The 23,998-nt window shown below is 46.8% G+C and overlaps 1 protein-coding gene across 2 annotated transcripts in view; it reads right to left on the reverse strand.

Annotated features, from left to right (window-relative positions):
• The window catches only part of LOC143281884 (arrestin domain-containing protein 17-like), a 94,216-nt gene that overhangs the window by 16,227 nt on the left and 53,991 nt on the right, over positions 1-23,998 (reverse strand). Inside the window, exons 4-6 of one of the 2 annotated variants that reach the window (XM_076587159.1) lie at positions 21,182-21,459; positions 18,812-19,000; positions 558-734 (exon numbers count right to left, since the gene is read on the reverse strand). In XM_076587159.1, coding sequence (XP_076443274.1) covers positions 558-734; positions 18,812-19,000; positions 21,182-21,459 — 644 coding nt within the window. The remainder of the gene's footprint in view (positions 1-557; positions 735-18,811; positions 19,001-21,181; positions 21,460-23,998) is intronic. The other variant, XM_076587160.1, reaches the window with a different exon arrangement.

Genomic DNA, 23,998 nt, shown 5'->3' on the forward strand with positions numbered 1-23,998 from the left:
CTGACCTGGGGAGGGCACGAGAGTGTGGCCCTCCCAAAGGCCATAGGTGTCCATCCCCACTGAGTGAGGTGGGGGAGGGGACTCGGCATGGGAGGGATGGAGAGAGAGAGAGCAGTGCCACCACTGAGAGCCTGTCCATGAACAGAGAATAGAGGGCTGAATCACGCCCCATTGTGACATCATGTCTGGCCTATAACAGGAGCAGAAGTTTGGCTGTGAGAGAGAGAGAGAGAGAGAGAGAGAGAGAGAGAGAGAGAGATACAGGTCAGGATGTCAGTTACCATTCTTCATTTAGATGTTTTTTTCTCTTGGTACTGTGGCAATTTTTGTTCAAGAAATCCAATTACACCACTTAAAAGCACACACACACACACACACACACACACACACACACACACACACACACACACACATAAAGTAATCATTGCTCACTGGACTCATACCACACCAGTCTAATTTCTCGAAGGTTAGCACAGTTAAGAGGTTAATATCATTCATTGATAAAATAATAATAATAATAATAATAATAATAATAATAATATGAAAAAAGAACTGACCGCCACACAGTAGCGGACGTCGATGACGCGACACTTGGAGAGGCGCGAGGGGCAGGTGGCCGGCACGTGCATGCTGACGTCACGCCACTGACGTCGCTGTCCGGGCCGGAGGCAGTCGTGCAAGCGGACCTCGTGAAGGACCAGGGCCTGCGTGAAGCTCTCGCCGTACGTCAGCAGCTGAGGCAGAGACAGACAGACATACAGCGACAGAGACAGACATACAGAGACAGAGACAGACATACAGCGACAGACATATAGAGACAGAGACAGACATACAGCGACAGAGAGAGACATGCATAGAGCGACAGAGACAGACATACAGAGACAGAGACAGACATACAGCGACAGACTTATAGAGACAGAGACAAGACATACTGCGACAGAGAGAGACATGCATAGAGCGACAGAGACAGACATACAGAGACAGAGACAGACATACAGCGACAGAGACTTATAAGGTAAGACATACAGCGACAGACTTATAGAGACAGAGACACACATACAGCGACAGACTTATAGAGACAGAGACAGACATACAGCGACAGACATACAGAGACAGAGACAGACATACAGCGACAGACTTATAGAGACAGAGACAGAGACAGACATACAGCGACAGACTTATAGAGACAGAGACACACATACAGCGACAGACTTATAGAGACAGAGACACACATACAGCGACAGACTTATAGAGACAGAGACAGAGACACACATACAGCGACAGAGATAGAGCGACAGAGACAGACATATAGAGACAGAGACAGACAGGTAGGTAGTCAGAGACAGACAGCGACAGAGACAGATATACAGAGACAGACATACAGAGACATATAAGGTAGGTAGTCAGAGACAGACATACAGCGACAGAGACAGACATACAGAGACACACATACAGCGACAGAGACAGACATACAGAGACAGAGACAGACATACAGCAACACAGTCATGCAGTGACATACAGCGACAGAGACAGACATACAGAGACAAACATACAGAGACAGAGACAGGTATACAGAGACAGACATACAGAGACAGACATACAGAGGCAGAGAGCACAGCGACAGAGACAGACATACAGAGACGACAGACATACAGCGATAGAGACAGGCATACAGTGACAGAGACAGGCATACAGCGACAGGCATACAGCGACAGAGACAGCCATACAGCGACAGACATACAGCGACAGAGACAGCCATACAGCGACAGACATACAGCAACAGAGACAGACATACAGCGACAGACATACAGCGACAGGCATACAGCGACAGACATACAGCGACAGCGACAGGCATACAGCGACAGAGACAGACATACAGCGACAGACATACAGCGACAGCCATACAGCGACAGAGACAGACATACAGCGACAGACATACAGCGACAGAGACAGACATACAGCGACAGACATACAGCGACAGACATACAGCGACAGCGACAGACATACAGCGACAGGCATACAGCGACAGGCATACAGCGACAGAGACAGGCATACAGCGACAGACATACAGCGACAGAGACAGACATACAGCGACAGAGACAGCCATACAGCGACAGAGACAGCCATACAGCGACAGGCATACAGCGACAGACATACAGCGACAGAGACAGGCATACAGCGACAGACATACAGCGACAGAGACAGACATACAGCGACAGAGACAGACATACAGCGACAGACATACAGCGACAGTGACAGACATACAGCGACAGTGACAGACATACAGCGACAGTGACAGACATACAGCGATAGAGACAGGCATACAGCGACAGAGACAGCCATACAGCGACAGACATACAGCGACAGAGACAGACATACAGCGACAGAGACAGACATACAGCGACAGAGACAGGCATACAGCGACAGAGACAGACATACAGCGACAGAGACAGGCATACAGCGACAGAGACAGGCATACAGCGACAGGCATACAGCGACAGACATACAGCGACAGAGACAGGCATACAGCGACAGAGACAGGCATACAGCGATAGAGACAGGCATACAGCGACAGAGACAGACATACAGCGACAGAGACAGGCATACAGCGACAGAGACAGGCATACAGCGACAGGCATACAGCGACAGACATACAGCGACAGAGACAGACATACAGCGACAGAGACAGACATACAGCGACAGACATACAGCGACAGAGACAGACATACAGCGATAGAGACAGGCATACAGCGACAGAGACAGACATACAGCGACAGACATACAGCGACAGAGACAGACATACAGCGACAGACATACAGCGACAGAGACAGCCATACAGCGACAGACATACAGCAACAGAGACAGACATACAGCGACAGACATACAGCGACAGAGACAGACATACAGCGACAGACATACAGCGACAGAGACAGCCATACAGCGACAGACATACAGCGACAGACATACAGCGACAGAGACAGCCATACAGCGACAGACATACAGCAACAGAGACAGACATACAGCGACAGAGACAGCCATACAGCGACAGCCATACAGCGACAGCCATACAGCGACAGACATACAGCGACAGCCATACAGCGACAGACATACAGCGACAGACATACAGCGACAGAGACAGACATACAGCGACAGTGACAGACATACAGCGACAGCCATACAGCGACAGACATACAGCGACAGACATACAGCGACAGAGACAGACATACAGCGACAGACATACAGCGACAGCCATACAGCGACAGACATACAGCGACAGCCATACAGCGACAGACATACAGCGACAGCGACAGACATACAGCGACAGACATACAGCGACAGACATACAGCGACAGACATACAGCGACAGAGACAGACATACAGCGACAGACATACAGCGACAGACATACAGCGACAGACATACAGAGACAGAGACAGACATACAGCGACAGCGACAGACATACAGCGACAGACATACAGCGACAGAGACAGCCATACAGCGACAGCCATACAGCGACAGACATACAGCGACAGCCATACAGCGACAGACATACAGCGACAGACATACAGCGACAGAGACAGACATACAGCGACAGACATACAGCGACAGACATACAGCGACAGAGACAGCCATACAGCGACAGCCATACAGCGACAGAGACAGACATTACAGCGACAGCATACATGCGACAGAGACAGGCCATACAGCGCAGACATACATGACAGACAGGCATACAGCGACAGAGACAGGCATACAGCGACATGCCTACAGCGCACGACAGAGACTTCCATACAGCGACAGCGACATGCATACAGCGACAGAGACGCCATACAGCGACAGCGACAGGCATACACGACAGAGACAGCCATACAGCGACATGAACAGACATACAGCGACCAGGCATCAGCGACAGCCATACAGCGACAGAGACTGACATGACAGCGACAGGCATACAGCGACAGACATACACGACAGGCTACGGACAGAGACAGCATACAGCGACAGAACGACATACAGTACAGGCTTACAGCAAAGACATACAGAGACAGACTAAGAACATAGATACAGCAACGACATACAAGCAGACAACAACGACAGAGAAGACTACAGAGACAGACATACAGAGTACAGACCATACAGAGACTAGATACAGCAACAGAATACAGACAGCATACAACGACAGAGTATCGATAGCAGAGACAGAGGCTGCATACAGAGACAGCGACAGACTACAACGAAGACATACAGAGACAGACAGACATACAGAGACAGAGAACAGTACATTTCGAGATGGCATACAGGACAGACATACAGCGACAGATCATACAGAGACAGATTGGCATACAGAGACAAACATACAGAGAATGGCCATACAGAGACATACATACACGAAGGTACAGAGACAGACTACAGTGACAGGACAGGTAATTGGCAGAGAGAAACTAGAAGAAGTACAGCGACAGAGACAGACAGGTAGATAGGCAGAGACAGATCAGCATGGCTGACAGCGACAGACGGTGTAGGCAGAGACAAGCCAGGCAGCTACAGAAACAGACAGAGACAGGGACAGCCAGAAAACAACAGTTAGGCATCTTGGACAACGACTGAAACAGACAGGCAGACAGGATAAAGAAGAGAGGCGACGCGATGACAGAGATTCATGAGAGAGAGGCAGACAGGCATGTGCAGAGATAAGAAAGTAGAGCAGACAGTCAGACAGAGATAAAGAAAGAGAGGCAACAGCAGTGACAGGATGGAAACAGAGACTGAACAACAGGATAGAGGTAGGGAAAGGGGGCAGACACCAAAGAACACGAGCAGGCAGGACGACAGTCTTCTGAAGCACTGTGCTACCATCTTGTCAGGCAAACTTTCTCCTTAAATGTTGCAGCTCCCGAGGTGCGCAAATGGCATGTGGCATCTTTAAGGTCAATTGCTAGCGGTTTCTTCTTTTCTTTGGAACTTCTACACCCTTTTTGCAAAGCCAGCGCATTTTCCCCTGGGACTTTCCTGTTTTTGTAAAAAAAACCCTTTTTTGAAGGAAATGTGCCTGTTTCAAGTTCCCCTTTCAGTTTCCGGTATCATGCTTATGAGCTTTCCCCCGCAATGTTTTGATGGGAGGATCCGGTAGCCCCTTTCCGATGTGGTCCTTTCCCGGTTTTTTGGGAGGGTTTTAAGAAACTGTGTGTCCGCCTCCCCCATTTTCCATTGTGGAAAAAGGGTTGATTAGACGAAAAAATTTGCTTCGTCTTCTTCCCCTAGCTCCTTTAGGCTGAGAACGAACTTTTTTGGGGCCCGGACCCTTCTTTCTTGCATTTGTTTGCCTCGGGTTTTGATCATCCATTTTCAAGTCTCTCAGGCCTCGGGATAAGGGTTTTTTTTTAAATTTTAAAATATTTTTTTTTCTCATCTATTTTTTTTGATCATGTTTTATGAACGTTTTAGCAAAGCAGATCCTTTTCCATTTGTTTAAGCTTGGTTCGTCAGGCTAAATCTTGGGTTGTTGGGCACGTTTTTTCCCCCAGCGACGTAAAATTGCCCGAACCCTTTTTCAAAAGTTTGTCATAATGGTGTCTCGCAAAAAAGTTTCACGTCATTTTTGGCCTCTTTAGCAAGACTTCAAACTGTTTAGTTTTTTCTTTCATTTTTGTTTTAAATCTTTTTTGGAGATGGTTTTTGTTCTTTCTTTTTGCCAAAGTTTGGACAGCCGCATGTTTTTTCTATCCAGGCTCTCTCTGTGTCGGTATTCCACACCATGGGGGCTGAATAGTTTGCATCCTGTTCAGTGCCGTTCTTTTGTTTCTTCTGCGTCTTAATTTTTCGATGACAGTTGCCTCTTTGGTTTCATACTGAAATGGATCACGCAGTTTCATACAGGGTTTATCTGACAGTTTCTGTAGACTGAAAGCTACCGGGAGTGGTCGCTGCCTTGGTATGGAAGCGTCTCTGCATTCATTTCTGCTCTGAATTTTGGAGATGTTAGAGCGATGTCGATCACCACTGTCACTGTCCCCCTTGTCTTGTTCCAAGGGCGAGTAGGGGATGTGGTTGTTAATGGGCTAAGAAGAATTTCCCCTATCATTCCCTTCAAGTGCAAGTCCTTGTGGGTTGGTGTTCCGCTGGTCCCATAACTTCGATCTTGCATTAAGGGTCTCCCACAGATAATGACCGAGTCTCAAGTTCGTTCTCTATTTCCTCTAAAAGGCCCAATCCTCTTTTGTTATGCAGGTTCCTGGGTGAACATAGGCATGTGAGCACGATGCTTTTGTGACTTACAGAGCAGAGACACACATACAGCGACAGATTTATAGAGACAGGACAGAGACACACATACAGCGACAGAGATAGAGCGACAGAGACAGACAATATAGAGACAGAGACAGACCAGGTAGGTAGTCAGAGACAGACAGACAGCGACGAGACAGATATACAGAGGACAGACATACAGAGACAGAGACATATAAGGTAGGTAGTCAGAGACAGACATACAGCAACAGAGACAGATATACAGAGACACACATACTGAGACACACATACAGCGACAGAGACAGACATACAGAGACAGAGACAGACATAAGGCAACACAGTCATGCAGTGGACATACAGCGACAGAGACAGACATACAGAGACAAACATACAGAGACAGAGACAGGTATACAGAGACAGACTACAGAGACAGACATACAGAATCAGAGAGCACAGAGACAGACATACAGAGACGACAGACATACAGCGATAGAGACAGGCATACAGTGACAGAGGACAGGCATACAGTGACAGGCATTACAGCGATAGAGACAGACATACAGCGACAGACATACAGCGGACAGAGACAGACTACAGCGCCCAAAAACCTACAGCGACAGCTACAGCGACGAGACGAAAACAGCGACAGAATACAGCGACAGGGGCAGCCATACGCGCAGAGAGGCTACGCGCGACTACGAAAAAGACAGGCTACCTTCGAACAGCCTACAGCGAAAAACAGGAGAGACACCTCAGCGCAAGACGCCATACAGCGACAGAATACAGCGCAGAGAAGCCATACCGACAAGACGGCAACAGCGCGGACAGACTACACCAGAGACAGCCATCAGCGACAAGACGCCCTACAGCAAGCAACAGCGAAAAAGAACCCAAAAGCGACAGAGACGCCCAAAAAGCGACGGACAGGATAAGCGGGGCGACATACAGCGCGAGACAGGCTACAGGAAGACAACCCGGGCGAGACGGTACAGCGACGAGAAGCCTACAGGACAGGACAGCCATCCGCGACAGACAACGCACAGAGACAGGCATACGGAAGAGACAGACATACGCGACGGACAGGCAACAGCGACAGACCCAATACAGCGACAGAGAGCAGCCATACAGCGACAGACGTACAGTGACAAGACATGCATACAGCTACAGAGACAGGCATACAGCGACAGCCATACAGCGACAGCGACAGAGACGCCATACAGCGACAAGCGACAGGCATACAGCGACAGAGACAGCCATACAGCGACAGGCATACAGCGACAGAGACAGGCATACAGCGACAGAGACAGACATACAGCGACAGGCATACAGCGACAGGCATACAGCGACAGAGACAGACATACAGCGACAGGCATACAGAGACAGACATACAGCGACAGGCATACAGCGACAGAGACAGGCATACAGCGACAGAGACAGAGACAGACATACAGCGACAGACATACAGAGACAGAGACAGACATACAGAGACATAGATACAGCAACAGACATACAGAGACAGACATACAGAGACAGAGACAGACATACAGCGACAGACATACAGAGACAGACATACAGAGACAGAGACAGACATACAGAGACCGACATACAACGACAGAGACAGACATACAGAGACAGAGACTGGCATACAGAGACAGCGACAGACATACAACGACAGACATACAGAGACAGACAGACATACAGAGACAGAGACAGACATACAGAGACTGGCATACAGAGACAGACATACAGCGACAGACATACAGAGACAGAGATTGGCATACAGAGACAAACATACAGAGACTGGCATACAGAGACATACATACAGCGACAGGCATACAGAGACAGACATACAGTGACAGAGACAGGTAGATTGGCAGAGACAGAAACAGACAGACAGACAGCGACAGAGACAGACAGGTAGATAGGCAGAGACAGAGACAGACAGGCTGACAGCGACAGACAGGTAGATAGGCAGAGACAGAGACAGGCAGGCTGACAGAAACAGACAGAGACAGGGACAGCCAGAAAAACAAAGTTAGGCAGTCATGGACAGACAGACTGAAACAGACAGGCAGACAGAGATAAAGAGAGAGAGGCAGACAGGCAGTGACAGAGATAAAGAAAGAGAGGCAGACAGAGATAAAGGAAGAGAGACAGACAGGCAGTGACAGAGATGGAAACAGAGACTGAGACAGACAGAGATAGAGGCAGGTAGGTAGGCAGAGACAGACAGGCACAAAGAGACAGACAGGCAGACAGACAGACAGACCGACGCTGACGCTTTTGACTGACTCGACACGACGAAAACTATTGGAGAGAGAGAGAGAGAGAGAGAGAGAGGAGAGGTGGGGGTGAGGGTAGGGAAATCTTTGACGTCAAGACGGATGGTGTGACGTAGGACGGCCCTGGTGTCAGCGATGACGGATTTTATGATCTCAGGTGTGAATTTGACGTCAGTGCAACAACAGGCAGTTTCCTCCACCAGTCCCCATTTCAGCTTTCGGAAAAAAAAAAGAAAAAAAAAAAAGAAGTTTGCTTGTAATGTGCCATTTTGTTCACAATTTGCTTCTTTGTCCAGTGTTCAGGAGGGGGGTGGGGGGGGGGTGGCTGTTGGTTTTGAAGTGATTGATCGGCTGTTGCGTTCTTGTTGATTACGCCCTCCACCCGTTCCCCCTTCCCCCCGCCCCCGCCCCCCCCCCCCATTCCCTCCCTCCACGCAACGCCCCCTCCCCCTCCCCCGTGTGTGTGTGTGTGTGTGTGTGTGTGTGTGTGTGTGTGTGCGCGCGTGTGTGCGCACGCGCGCGCTCACGCCTATGTGCATGCATCCTTTCGTGTGTGTGTGTGTGTGTGTGTGTGTGTGTGTGTGTGTGTGTGTGAGAGAGAGAAAGAGAGAGCGAAAGAGAGAGAGAGAGTGTGTGTGTGTGTGTGTGCGTGTGTGTGTGTGTGTGTGTGTTTGTGTATGTGTGAGTGAGTGTGTGTGCGTGTTTGTGTATGTGTGAGTGAGTGAGTGAGTGAGTGTGTGTGTGTGTGTGTGTGTGTGTGTGTGTGTGTGTGTGTGTGTGTGTGTGTGTGTGCATGCATCCCTTCATATCTGACGTATGTGCGAGAGCGCGCGCGCAAGTGTGTGTGTGTGTGTGTGTGTGTGTGTGTGTGTGTGTGTGTGTGTGTGTGACATAACATGGTCCTCTTAAAAGGCCATGCATACAAAGAGAGGAGATGGGTAAGCAGAGAAAGAGAGAGTTGGGGGGGGGGGGGGGGGGGGCGGAGGAGGCAGAGCGGTTGAGACAGAGATATAGGCACACACACACACACACACACACACACACAGATGCGCGCAATCAAACGCGTAAGACAGAATCCTGTGACGTCAGAACAAAGATAATATGCCCTTGGTTATGAAAATGGTTTGAAAGTTCGGAGCACTTTGACTTGACACTGCTTCGTGCAAGCAGATGTTTATTGTACACCTCGCCCACATCCCTCCCTACCTACCCCCCTCCCCCCCCCCCCCCCCCCCCCCCCCCTCTCTCTCTCTCTCTCTGCAATGACATATATAATATAGTTTTGTGTAGTGTAGACCCTGCGGGGACTGGATGAAAAAAAGCGCGCTGGTGCTTATCTATTATCCTCGATAATAAAGAACATGTCTTGTCTCTGCACAGGTGTGCGTTAAATGATTATGCTTTTTTTTTTAATGTAAATTTATGCGTTGAAGGTCAGAAAGTGTGTCATACCTTGAGAAAGAAAATGAATAGTTGAATAAAAAAAAGTACTAAGTAAATAAATGAATAAATAAATAAACAAATGATTAAAAGATTAAATAAATAACTGAATAAGTGAATGGATGAATACATAAATAGATAAATAAGAACAAAACTGAGAAAAATAGAAAAAAAGGAAAAAAAAAACAGAAGAAACAACAACAACAACAACAACAACAACACCAATAGGCTGACTTTCAACCCACTGCATGTTCAACATGACAGCAAGCACCGTTTGCACTCTGCTGCATGGCTTCATCAGACTCAGCAGACTTAATATATGAACGTGGCGTCTAGTGAGCTTGACAAGTCAACTATGACATTTATGTTAGGCTGCGATGTTGCAAAGCTGTTTTATTCTGATTTTTGTTTTGTCTTTATTATCATTGTCATTTTCATTTTGTATTCATTTTCATGAAACAAACAATGGACCGCTAATGAATACCCCCTCTAAAAACGGCGGTAGGCACACACACACACACACACACACACACACACACACAAACATAACGTATTACGTTAGAAACTGAAACAGTAATTGCTGTACACTACAGCACGTACGCGCGCCCGAGCGCGCACTTGGACATACACACAGAGATCAGCTGCTGTTGAAAAGTTTGTCTCCCTTGGCAGCACACTGTACGTTTATATAATTTGACTGTGCTTTCATATCTGTGAAACTGCATGTTTGGTGCACTTCTGTTATGCATGTGTGGGTGTATGTGTGAATGTGTGTCTTCATGTTTTACATTTATTCGCTTATTTATCACCATTGTTGTCTTATTTATTTATTTATTTTATTTTTATTATTATCATTTTATTAGTATTATTATTATTATTACTACTACCTTTTTCTATATTATAATTATTATTTATTTATTTATGTAAGCTTATCTATTATTTATTCCCCCGGGTTACGCTGCTGGTCAGGCATCTGCTTGGCAGATGTGGTGTAGCGTATATGGTTTTGTCCGAACGCAGTGACGCCTCCTTGAGCTACTGAAACTGAAACTGAAACTGTCCATGTCGGCCATGGCGGACGAGAAAGACGCCCTCCGAATCGTCCTCGTTTTCGCAGCCTTCGGCAGACTCCAAAAAAATGTGTGGACCCGTCGAGGACTTGGCCCCCAAAGTAAGATAAAGGTCTACCAAGCACTCGTTCTGCCCTCACTGCTGTATGCCTTAGGGAACTGGACATTATACTTCAGGCACGCAAAACAAGTCTCTCCATCTGCGTTGCCGGAGGAAAATTCTTGACGTCAACCGGCAGGATCACACCCCTGACACAGAGATCTTCAGAAATCTGGGACAGAAAGCAACCACACTTTAGTGACGAGGTCCCAGCTCCAGTGGGCCGAACATGTCCGCAAGACCGACGAGCGCCTCCCGAAGAGATTGCTCTATGAAGATGTATGTGCAGGACAGCGCCCCCACGGGCACCAGAACAAGCGCTGCAAAGATGCCTTAACTCACTCAGTATGGCCAGTCCTCTCTTCTCCTCTACACAGACCCCTCGGATGTCCAGTGGGTGTCTGAATGACCCAACCTTTAGCTTCCGTCGTCAGAATTGTGGTATTCTTTGTCAACATTCACCTCTTCAGTATAAGAGCCTTCCGCTTGCAATATTTTGATGATGGTAATTGGGGTGAAACGCTGTTAACGTCGTCTCCTTCGCCGTTCGTATGGAGAGAGTTAAAGACCTTCCTCAAGCGCTGTGGCATTGACACAGGGAAGCTCTAGCCCCCGATCGCACAGCATTGCGCAGCTGAGTCCGCTCTGGTGTCACAACCTGTGAGGAGCAACGCCATTCTGAAACGCTAGCAACGCAGGGAGAAGGCACTCAGTCCACCTGTATCTGGACAGTTCCACCAACACCCCTGTCCGCAGTGACACCGACACTTCAGAGCCTGGGTTGGTCTGATTAGTCACCTACGGACCTACCCTGTGTATTTGTATTTATATATCTTTTTAGCTCAACAGATTTCTCCGTGTGAAATTCGGGCTGCTCTCCCCAGGGAGAGCGCGTCGCTACACAACAGAGCCACCCTTCTTTTTTTTTTTTCTTTTTTTTTTCCTGCGTGCAGTTTTATCTGTTTTTTCCTATCGTGCAGTTTTATCTGTTTTTCCTATCGAAGTGGATTTTTCTACAGAATTTTGCCAGGAACAACCCTTTTGTTGCCGTGGGTTCTTTTACGTGCGCTAAGTGCATGTTGCACACGGGACCTCGGTTTACCGTCTCATCCGAATGACTAGTGTCCAGACTACCACTGAAGGTCTAGTAGAGGGGGAGAAAATATCGTCGGCTGAGCCGTGATTCGAACCAGCGCGCTCAGATTGTTTCGCTTCCTATGCGGACACGTTACCTCTAGGCCACCACTCCACTCTGTATGAAGCTTATGCTCATCTTTGCTTGTGAATGAGAAACAACAACAACGTCACAGCCAATCATTGAAACCAGCACATGAATGAAACTGAAGCCCAGACACAATGCAGAAGCCGTGAGAGCTTTGAAGAATCTTGCAGATAATACCCATATTCCTTAATTTCCGGAAAAAAAAGAAGAAAAAATTCGTGTTTATATTGTCAACATTTTTGTCAAGAACAAGATTTATTGTCTCCCAAGTATTTATTATCACTAACTCTTTCAACACCTTTACATCTATCACCGGTTGTGGTACAGGGAATGAGTATTTTCGGAAGTCTGTAATCATTTATTTTATTTTATCAAAATCAATAACGTGAAGATCCAGATCTTTACACCAGCAATATAACTTAAATTACTACTATTATTATTTTTTACTTTACTAAAATAGATGGTATCAGAGTTTGACATATCCTCAATAGCAGAATCGTTAGAGTATTTCATGACAGGAGTCTCCCGCGTGTCTTCGCAGTCAATGGCGAACACGGTAAAGAGAACAGGGGACGGCACTGAGCCTTGAGGTGTACCAGCAGTTGTGGAACAGCGGGCAGAGTTTATGGACTGGAAACAGACAGATGGAGTCTTCTTCTTCCTTTATACGACCAACATCATTTTACTGATGATTCTGTCGTAGTTTGGGGAGATTGTCGAAGATTGCGCTGTTGTGAGGATTAAAAAAAAAAAAAAAAGTTTGGTGGCCTGGCCAGCAAGTGCACGTTCAGCGTGCACCGACATGATGCCAAGCCTCTGCAGCACCGTGGAAGGGGAGAGCATGGGTAGAAAAGTAACTGGGAAGGGTGGCAGGAGGGGGAGGGGGGATTGTGGGAAACGGTGGTCAGGAGGAGGGTAAGGGGGTGATGGGGAGCGGAGGGGGGAGGGGGGGGGGAGGGGGGGTTGTTCCAGGTTCTGCTGAGTAGGAAGTTTACAACCAACAGAATGTGCTGAGGATCAACATCAAAGTTTAACAGTTTCAAGTCATTGAGACTGGTTGTATCGTATCGAAAGCGGAGAAAAAAACGATAAAACAACGCAAATGAAATATCCTGTATTATTTAAATGAATAAAAGCATTGTGGAGGAGAGTTAAAATGGCGCCATCTATACTTCTTCGTAGATTGTAAGCAGACTTCCTGGAAGGGGTCAAGTGAATGACAACAGATGAACAGATAATGGAGAACGTTTTTAAAAGCATTTCAGTACAATTGAAGTCGGCAAAACTGGACGGTAGTCATTCAGTGCAGTTGGGTTCCTTTTCTTGGGGATGGGGCAGATAGTAGAGTTCTTCCAGATGTCAGGAACAGAACAGTTCTTGACAGATCAGTTGAAGAATTTACAAACGAATTCACACAGTTCAGAAGTAGGTCTACATGTCTTTAAAAGTCTTGTTTGGGCCGACTGCCTTTTTCACGATCTGTTTCATAAAACAATGATTCTTCAACTTTCGCATCGATTGACTAGCATTGTATTGTATTGTATTGAATTGTATTGTATTGTATTGTATTACATTTTATCACAACAGATTTCTCTATGTGAAATTCGGGCTGCTCTCCTCGGGGAGAGCATGCCCCTACAGTGCAGCGCCACATGTATTTTTCACTTTAATTCTGACTGCTAGTACATTTGTTTCACTATCAAAGTGAATCTTTCTACAGGGACAACCCCTTTGTTCCCACAAGTTCTTTGGCGAGCTTGCTGCACACGGGACCTCAGTGTTTCGTCCAAACCAGCACTCGTGGTCAGGTGGAAGGAGGAGAAAATCATGGCGAGTGTGGGATTTGATCCTGGGACCTGAGAGTCTCTTGCTTCCTGATGCATGCGTCACCACTGGGCCCATACCACTTGGTTGTTGTTGTTGTGGTTGTTGTTGTGGTTGTTGTTGTGGTTGTTGTTGTGGTTGTTGTTGTGGTTGTTGTTGTTGTGGTTGTTGTGGTTGTGGTTGTTGTGGTTGTTGTTGTGGTTGTTGTTGTTGTGGTTGTTGTTGTTGTGGTTGTTGTGGTTGTGGTTGTTGTGGTTGTTGTTGTTGTGGTTGTTGTTGTTGTGGTTGTTGTGGTTGTTGTTGTTGTGGTTGTTGTTGTGGTTGTTGTTGTGGTTGTTGTTGTTGTGGTTGTTGTTGTGGTTGTTGTTGTTGTGGTTGTTGTTGTGGTTATTGTGGTTGTTGTTGTTGTGGTTGTTGTTGTGGTTGTTGTTGTTGTGGTTGTTGTTGTGGTTGTTGTTGTTGTGGTTGTTGTCGTGGTTGTTGTTGTTGTGGTTGTTGTTGTGGTTGTCGTTGTTGTGGTTGTTGTGGTTGTTGTTGTGGTTGTTGTTGTTGTTGTTGTTGTTGTTGTTGTTGTGGTTGTTGTTGTTGTTGTTGTTGTGGTTGTTGTCGTTGTTGTCGTTGTTGTGGCTGTTGTTGTGGTTGTCGTTGTCGTTGTTGTTGTCGTTGTTGTGGTAGTAGTGATTGTTGTGGTTGTTGTTGTGGTTGTTGTTGTGGTTGTCGTTGTGGTTGTTCTTGTGGTTGTTGTCGTTGTTGTGGTCGTTGTTGTGGTTGTTGTCGTTGTTGTTGTGGTAGTAATGATTGTTGTGGTTGTTGTTGTGGTTGTTGTTGTTGTTGTGGTTGTGGTTGTTGTTGTGGTTGTTGTGGTTGTTGTTGTGGTTGTTGTCGTTGTTGTGGTAGTAGTGATTGTTGTGGTTATTGTTGTTGTGTGATTGTTCATGCATTGTTGTGTGTGTGTGTGTGTGTGTGTGTGTGTGTGTGTGTGTGTGTGTGTGTGTGTGTGTGTGTGTGTGTACTCATAATGCGCACGCGTCTGTGTTTGAATGCATGTGTGTTGTTAATTCAGCCAGCCATGGCTATTTATGAAACACATCAACCCACAAGTGTTGATTATTCATTAGTTCCCACGCGCACCACACATCGCATTGCACCAGAACTACGAACAGAGAAATATCCATCTGACAGACTATGGGAGGTAACTGTAATTCAGAATCTCATCAGCTTGACAGAAGGGGGGAAAAAAACAGCTAGAGTTGTGTCCCCGCATTTGATCACTGCTTGCGGTCGTGTCTTGAGGACACTTGTTTGTGTTGTTTGGTTGTTTTGGGGGGGTTTCTTCGGATTTGTTTTGGACTTGTTGAATGTCGCTTGCAACGGTGATAACAACAGTCTTAGCTACAGTGAAGGTGACAGCATAAATGGTAAAAATAGATCAGTACGATTATTTTATGTGTATCAAGCATTGCATTGAGTTGGTCATGGAATTTTATCCCAGGAAAAGTAAGAACTGAATCAAATTTGAAATAATAATAATAACAATAATAATAATAATAATAAATTAAAACTAATTTTCACAAATACCGTGATTCTTTCAAGATCGACACATCTTTGTCCGGCCTAAGATGTACTGACCATGACGACGTATTTAAAACACAAGGCGTGTTTGGACATAAATAGGTTTTGTGCATTCTTTCAATTACGCTTTCTTCATGTGTGTGCATGATTTGTTTGTTTGTTTCCTTTTCCTTTTTTGTGTTTGTTTTTCTTCAGGTGTTGTTGTTGTCGCTCGTCGTTTTGCCCTTGAGGGCTGGTTGTAAAACAAGAGGCTGTGCTTACTTTTCTCCACTCGTGAAATAAAGAATAATTTCGTTTCGATTCGATTCTTTTCTCCAGTCATCATCATCGTCACCACCATCATCACCATCAACATCATAGACATCATTCAGTCTCACATTCATTATCATAACACAAACACCATCAATGTCCGTTGTCGCGGCAAGACATCCTCCACCTCACCATCTTCCCCCTCTAGCCTCCCCAATGCCCCCTCCCCCCCCTGTCCCCCCATCTCCACCACCTCCACCCCCCGCCCCTTCCATTCTTCATTTCCTTCATCCATCCCCTCATCTACACCATTATCATCTTCATTTATTGTCAGTACCACCACCACCACAATAATCATCTTATCATCCTCCACAACCATCCCACTTCTACCCGCCCCCTCCTCTGTTCCCCCCTCCCACCCTCCCTGTTACCTTCAAACCCAACCACCCTCACCCCACCCTCACCTAACCATCTTACCTGTGCCTCCCCCTCCCCCTAAAACACATCCCGCCCACACCTCCTCCTCCCCCACCAACACCGGGACCACCCTCACATCCCCATCCCCTGACACTCTGACCTCACCCTTCCCCCACCTTAACCTCACCTCCCTACCTGTACCCCAACCTAACCTCACCTTACCTGTACCCCAATCTAACCTCACCTTACCTGTACCCCACCCTAACCTCACCTTACCTGTACCCCACTCTAACCTCAACACCTTACCTGTACCCCACCCTAACCTCACCTCTTTACCTGTACCCCCCCCCCAACCTCACCTCCCTACCTCTACCCCACCCTAACCTCACCTTACCTGTACCCCACCCTAACCTCACCATTTACCTGTACCCCACCCTAACCTCACCTCTTTACCTGTACCCCACCCTAACCTCACCACCTTACCTGTACCCCACCCTAACCTCACGACCTTACCTGTACCCCACCCTAACCACACCTCCTTACCTGTACCCCACTCTAACCTCAACACCTTACCTGTACCCCACCCTAACCTCACCTTACCTGTACCCCACCCTAACCTCACCTCCTTACCTGTAGCCCACCCTAACCTCACCTTACCTGTACGCCATCCTAACCTCACCTTACCTGTACCCCACCCTAACCTCACCTCTTTACCTGTACCCCACCCTAACCTCACCTTACCTGTACCCCACCCTAACCTCACCTTACCTGTACCCCACCCTAACCTCACCTCTTTACCTGTACCCCACCCTAACCTCACCTCCTTACCTGTAGCCCACCCTAACCTCACCTTACCTGTACCCCATCCTAACCTCACCTTACCTGTAATCCATCCTGACCACACCTCTTTACCTGTAGCCCACCCTAACCTCACCTTACCTGTACCCCATCCTAACCTCACCTTACCTGTACCCCACCCTAACCTCACCTTACCTGTACTCCATCCTGACCACACCTCTTTACCTGTAGCCCACCCTAACCTCACCTTACCTGTACCCCACCCTAACCTCACCTTACCTGTACCCCACCCTAACCTCACCTTACCTGTACCCCACCCTAACCTCACCTCCTTACCTGTACCCCACCCTAACCTCACCTTACCTGTACCCCACCCTAACCCACCACCTTACCTGTACCCCACCCTAACCTCACCTCCTTACCTGTACCCCACCCTAACCTCACCTTACCTGTACCCCACCCTAACCTCACCTCCTTACCTGTACCCCACCCTAACCTCACCTTACCTGTACCCCACCCTAACCCACCACCTTACCTGTACCCCACCCTAACCCACCTCTTTACCTGTACCCCACCCTAACCTCACCACCTTACCTGTACCCCACCCTAACCTCACCTTACCTGTACCCCACCCTAACCTCACCTTACCTGTACCCCATCCTAACCTCACCTTACCTGTACCCCACCCTAACCTCACCTTACCTGTACCCCACCCTAACCTCACCTCCTTACCTGTACCCCAACCTAACCTCACCTCCCTACCTGTACCCCACCCTAATCTCACCCTACCGGTACGCCACTCTAACCTCACCTTTACCTGTACCCCACCCTAACCTCACCTTACCTGTACCCCACCCTAACCCCACCACCTTACCTGTACCCCACCCTAACCTCACCACCTTACCTGTACCCCACCCTAACCTCACCTCCTTACCTGTACCCCACCCTAACCTCACCTTACCTGTACCCCACCCTAACCTCACAACCTTACCACAGGTACCTGTACCCCACCCTAACCCCACCACCTTACCTGTACCCCACCCTAACCTCACCTCTTTACCTGTACCCCACCCTAATCTCACCCTACCGGTACGCCACCCTAACCTCACCTCTTTACCTGTACCCCATACATAACCTCACCTCTTTACCTGTACCCCACCCTAACCTCACCTCTTTACCTGTACCCCACCCTAACTTCACCTGACCTGTACCCCACTCTAACCTCACATCCCTACCTGTACCCCACCGTAACCTAACTTCCATACCTGTACCCCACCCTAACCTCACCTTACCTGTACCCCACCCTAACCTCACCACCTTACCTGTACCCCACCCTAACCTTATCACCTTACCTGTACCCCACCCCACCCTAACCTCACCTAACCTGTACCCCACCCTAACCTTATCACCTTACCTGTACCCCACCCTAACCTGACCTTACCTGTACCCCACCCTAACCTCACCATTTACCTGTACCCCACCCTAACCTCACCACTTTACCTGTACCCCACCCTAACCTCACCTTACCTGTACCCCACCCCTTCTCCCACTGTAACCACACCCTAACCCACCTTCATCTCACCCTCTCCTCACCTGTTTCAGCTGTAGACGGCAGATGCCCGACTTTCGCATGGAGCTGTTGTGGATGTGGACGTCAGCGCGGATGGTCTCCCCTGGCACGTAGGACCTCTTCAGCACGGCCAGCGAGCAGGCCACGCGCCCCGGGCGACAGCACGTGGAGGAGAAGGAGCGCTCCGCGTGGTCCTCCAGGGCGTGACGGGGCTGGGGTGATGGGGTGATGGGGTGGGGGAGAAAACCAGATTCAGGGGTCAATGACTGTGCTGACGATGATAACATTCATCATAATAATAAAAATGATAATAATAATAATAAGGCTGATGAAGAGGATGATGATCATCATCAGGATGATAATAATAATCATCATAATGATAGTAATAATAATAAGAAGATGGATGATGAAGATGATGATGAAAATGATGATGATGAAGAAGAAGAAGAAGAAGAAGAAGAAGAAGATGATGATGATGATGATGATGATGATGATGATGATATCATCATCATCATCATCATCATCATCATCATCATCATAAAAAAAGGGTTATGAATGACATTTGAATAAAGCTTGTTTCTAAAGGATGTGGATTACAAAACATGGACTGAAAAACAGGCCATGCCTCAGTTTTCTATTCACCTGGGCGGGGTTTTTACCCTCCTCGCCTCCACCAGACCTGGAGTGGTGGTCTGGGTGTTAGTCATTCGGGTGAGACGAGAAAGCGAGGTCCTGTGGGAGTGCAGCATGCGCTTAGCGCACGTAAAAGAACCAACACGCGTACTTAGTGTAAGTCGAAAGGCTACAAAAGAGATATCCCCGGCAAAACAATAATGTAGAAAAAAATTCATTTTGATAGTAAAAATAAATACACTTGCTGGTAGATAAAACAACGACAACAACTGAAAGGGGAATGCAGCCAGAATTTCACACAGAGAAAAGAAAATCTTTTGAAGTAAAAAAGTACAATACAATACAATACAATACAATAACAATGTTATTGTTATTGAACAACTCCACCTAATATTCCCTGAACGTGAAAAGGCTATGGGAGGGAGATATTCTTGAAAAGAGGCGGGGTGGAAGGAGATATATGTATAATCGTTATTACAACAGTAATGATGATAATGATGACAATATAAAAAATGATGATACTGATGATGATGAAGCAAAAGAACAACAGCTTCACCATGAATTAAGAGCATACGCCATGAGGTGGTAAAGAAGACACTAAAATGTACCTGTCTGTTTTGATGTGTCAAACAAACAAGCGATATTTTACACTGTTTGATACTGTGCTTCGTCCCATTACAGTTCATCTATATGACAGTCAGTCATGTCTGACTATAGACCGACAGAACAGCAGAGGAAGCAACTGCTGTCCCATATATCTGGCCCAGAATTTGGTTATAGTGGAGAGTGTCTTGCCCAAGATACATCCCCACTCTCTCGGCCAAGAGGGCTTTAGGAGAGTGTCTTGCCCAAGTTACATCCCCACTCTCTCGGCCAAGAGAGCTTTAGGAGAGTGTCTTGCCCAAGTTACATCCCCACTCTCTCGGCCAAGAGAGCTTTAGGAGAGTGTCTTGCCCAAGTTACATCCCCACTCTCTCGGCCAAGAGGGCTTTAGGAGAGTGTCTTGCCCAAGATACATCCCCACTCTCTCGGCCAAGACGGTTTTAGGACAGTCGGCGTCAAGATGGCTCCCAAAGGCCACCTAACCCACAGGGCTGCAGCACGATGAGCAAGTGCAATGTTGCTGCCAAGTTTGAGAGTCAGAGTCCTTCATAAAAGACTAAGCTGTACACGAATTCCCACCGCAATGGAGAAACCACTAATCACACAGCTCTGTTAACACTGCCAACACCACCAGGAACAGCACCTCACCCTGGAGATTAACAACAAAAACCATCAACAAGGACAACCACCACCATCGGTCCACCAACATAACACAACAACGCTCACGCTGCCAATAGATATACATATGTGTGGTGCACGTTTTTTGATTGATTGATTGATATGGATACTTATATATCACCTATCCTCGGTCGGAGACCAAGCTCTAAGCGCTTTACGGGGTCATTTGCACAACAGGCTGCCTACCTGGCTAGAGCTGACTGACGATTGCCACTGGGCGCTCATCATTCGTTTCCACGTGACTGAAACCTGACGGAATGACACAGGGAACGAACGAGGAGCACCCAAAGGCAGCTGTCAGTCGGCTCTACCCACACGGAGGCCTGCTGTGCAAATGACTCCGTGTTCGTTAAGCACTTTGTGTTTGGCCTTTGACCGAAGATAGGCGCTATATAAGTACCAATAATATGAATAAACAAACAAACAAACAAGTAAATAAACAAACAAATGAATGAAAAATAAATTAATTAAAATCTTACCGACGGGGTCCGCTTCTCCGAGTCTCGCTTGGAGTCCAGGTCTCGCAGGACGGTCACGTGACGCTGTGTCGTCATATCCGCCCCGGAAGTGCGCGCCAGCAGCCCGTGCACCGTGTAGCGCACGCTGGCTTCCGGTCCTTCGAAGGAGCAGGGGATCCCTTCCGGGAGCTTGTACTGGAAGGGGAAGAGGTGACGCCCCCTCTTCAAGACCTCCCGACTCTCCCACCTCCCTTCCTCTGTAACTGTTGTACATCCACACCCGTCTGAGAGGTCAGCCGCTAAAACCCCCAGCCACGTAGCAGAAGCAGCAGTAGAAGCAGTAGTAGAAGCAGTAGTAGCAGTAGCAGCAGTAGCAGAAGGCCCCCCAAGTGGTGGTGAGACAGGGTGGGGGGGGCAGCGAGTGAGTGAGCGGAGGAAGAGGAGGAGGCAGAAGAACCAGACACACAGACAGAAAAGACCGCGATATTGGCAGTGCGAGCGAAGAAGGAAAAAACAAAAAGAAGAAAAAAAAGAAAGGAAAGAAATGACAAGGAAAAAAAACAAACAAAACAAACGAATAAAAGAAAAAGAAAAGTTAAGAAGGAACGAACAAAAGAAGACAGGGCTAGGCTTTCCTCACAAATTCAGGGCTATACAAAACCCGGAAAAGAATAACAGCAGCAATAGCAACAATAACAACAGCAGAAGCAATAACATCAACAGCAACGAAACAACAAAGGCAACAAAAACAACAGTGACAGCAAAAACAAAAGAAACAATAACAGCAGGAGCAGCAGCAACAACAAAAACAAACAACAACGAATAGCAACAAGAACAAAACAACTACAGCAATAAGCAACAACAACAAAATCATCAACAAAGCTATTGGATTTTAGTAACCAAACGGGGAAAAACACAAATTTAATAAAAGATTCCGCAGAGACAGTAAGACAAGTTTAACATTAGCCTTCAAAAACAAGAAAAAAAGAAAGAAAATTAAAAATGAAAAAAACAACAACTGAATAATGGCAAGCAGAGAAGGGTGATATGAACGGAAAAAAAGTTTAAAGAAGCTTAGAATGTCTAACTCTCCCCACCCCTCCCCTCCCCTCTCCACCCCCTAAAAAAAGAAGGGAGGGGGGGAGGAGGATAGGGGGAGGGGAGGGGATTTCGGGTCCAAATGAAAGTACAAGAGTGATCTGGTTTTGTTGTTGTTGTTGTTGTTTCATTATATGCAATATACATGCGAGATGACATTTCACAGCATGTGCGATGATATCTGAAGAAATTATTATGGGACGAAACCGCAGTCATATCAGGCAATACAACTGGCTCTCTCGCATAGAGAGAATTCAAATGTCCCTAAATTGCAGTTCCGGTTTGATGGGTTTCAATTTCACATTTCTTTTCCTGATCTTTGCAAAGTTATTTTCCAATAACGGAGTGGTTGTTTAGCTGTTACTTCACACACACACACACACACACACACACACACACACACACACACACACACACACATGCTAATAAACAACAGAATCGTCTTGAAGGAAGGGAAACAAAATACAAGATTACTTCAGTATCTCTGAGAGAGAAATTGTCGACACGTCCAGTTTCAGTGTCGGTTTAACAAGGAGGCGTCAATGCGTTTGCACAATTTCGTACATACACTGCACCAGCAGCATCACTCAACACGCTGAATAAATAAACAAATATATATATATATATATATATATATATATATATATACATACATAAATAGATGTATGTATGTGTGCATATATATATATATTACGAACAGTGATGAGTCAAAATATAGGGAAGAAGTACTGGAACTTGTCAGTTGGTGTGATCAAAACAACTCAGAACTCAACGTATCAAAAACAAAAGAATTAATTTTAGATTTCAGGAAGACCAGATCTGACCCCCTCACCACTTGTCATTAAAGACCAGCAAGTAGAGATCATCAGCGAATTTAAATTTCTCAGACTAATCATTTCCAACGATTTGAAATGGGAGAAAAAATAATACGGGAAAAAATAAATGTTAAGAAAGCACAACAGCGCCTGTACTTTCTTCGGCGCCTCAAAAAGTTCGGAATCAAAAAAGATTACCGGGGCTGATCTACCCTCTCTAGATGACATATATTAATAACGGCTGCTCAGAAAAGCAAAATCAATCAGCCAGGACGAATCACATCCAGCTTTTAGGACTTTAGAGATGCTCCCCTCTGGTCGACGGTACAGAAGTGTAAGGACTAAAACCAATCGCTTCGCCAATAGCCAAGCTTTTTCCCCAAAGCAGTCAATGCCCTGTCTCTCGAACAAATCCAGAATGATAAATGCATGTATCCTAATTTCTACTGTATCTGTGTTTGTGTATGATTTTCAATTTATGTTCGTACCTTGTTGTGTACTATCCCCCCCCCCCCGCTCACCCCTCCCGCCCCCCAATATTCCTTGTGACCCCGTACACTTGGTAATAAAGACATATTCTATTCTGTTTCTGTGCTATATATTGCGTACCCATTGAAGTGGGCGTCTTCTACATAATTTGGCAACCTTTTTGTTGCTGTGGGTTCTTTTTCAATGCGCAAAGTGCGTGCTGCACACGGGAACTCCGTTTATCTTCTCATCCGAATGACCAGACGCTCAGACTGATTTTTGACTCACTTGTGTAAACAAAGTGAGTCTATGTTTTAACCTGGAGTTCGGTTGTCTGTGTGTGTGTGTGTGTGTGTGTGTGTGTGTCCGTGTGTCTGTGTGTCCGTGGTAAACATTAACATTGACATTTTCTCTGCAAATACTTTGTCAGTTGACACCAAATTTGGCATAAAAATAG

The sequence above is a fragment of the Babylonia areolata genome, chromosome 5, assembly GCF_041734735.1.
Source record: "Babylonia areolata isolate BAREFJ2019XMU chromosome 5, ASM4173473v1, whole genome shotgun sequence".
In the NCBI taxonomy this organism is placed as follows: domain Eukaryota; kingdom Metazoa; phylum Mollusca; class Gastropoda; order Neogastropoda; family Buccinidae; genus Babylonia; species Babylonia areolata.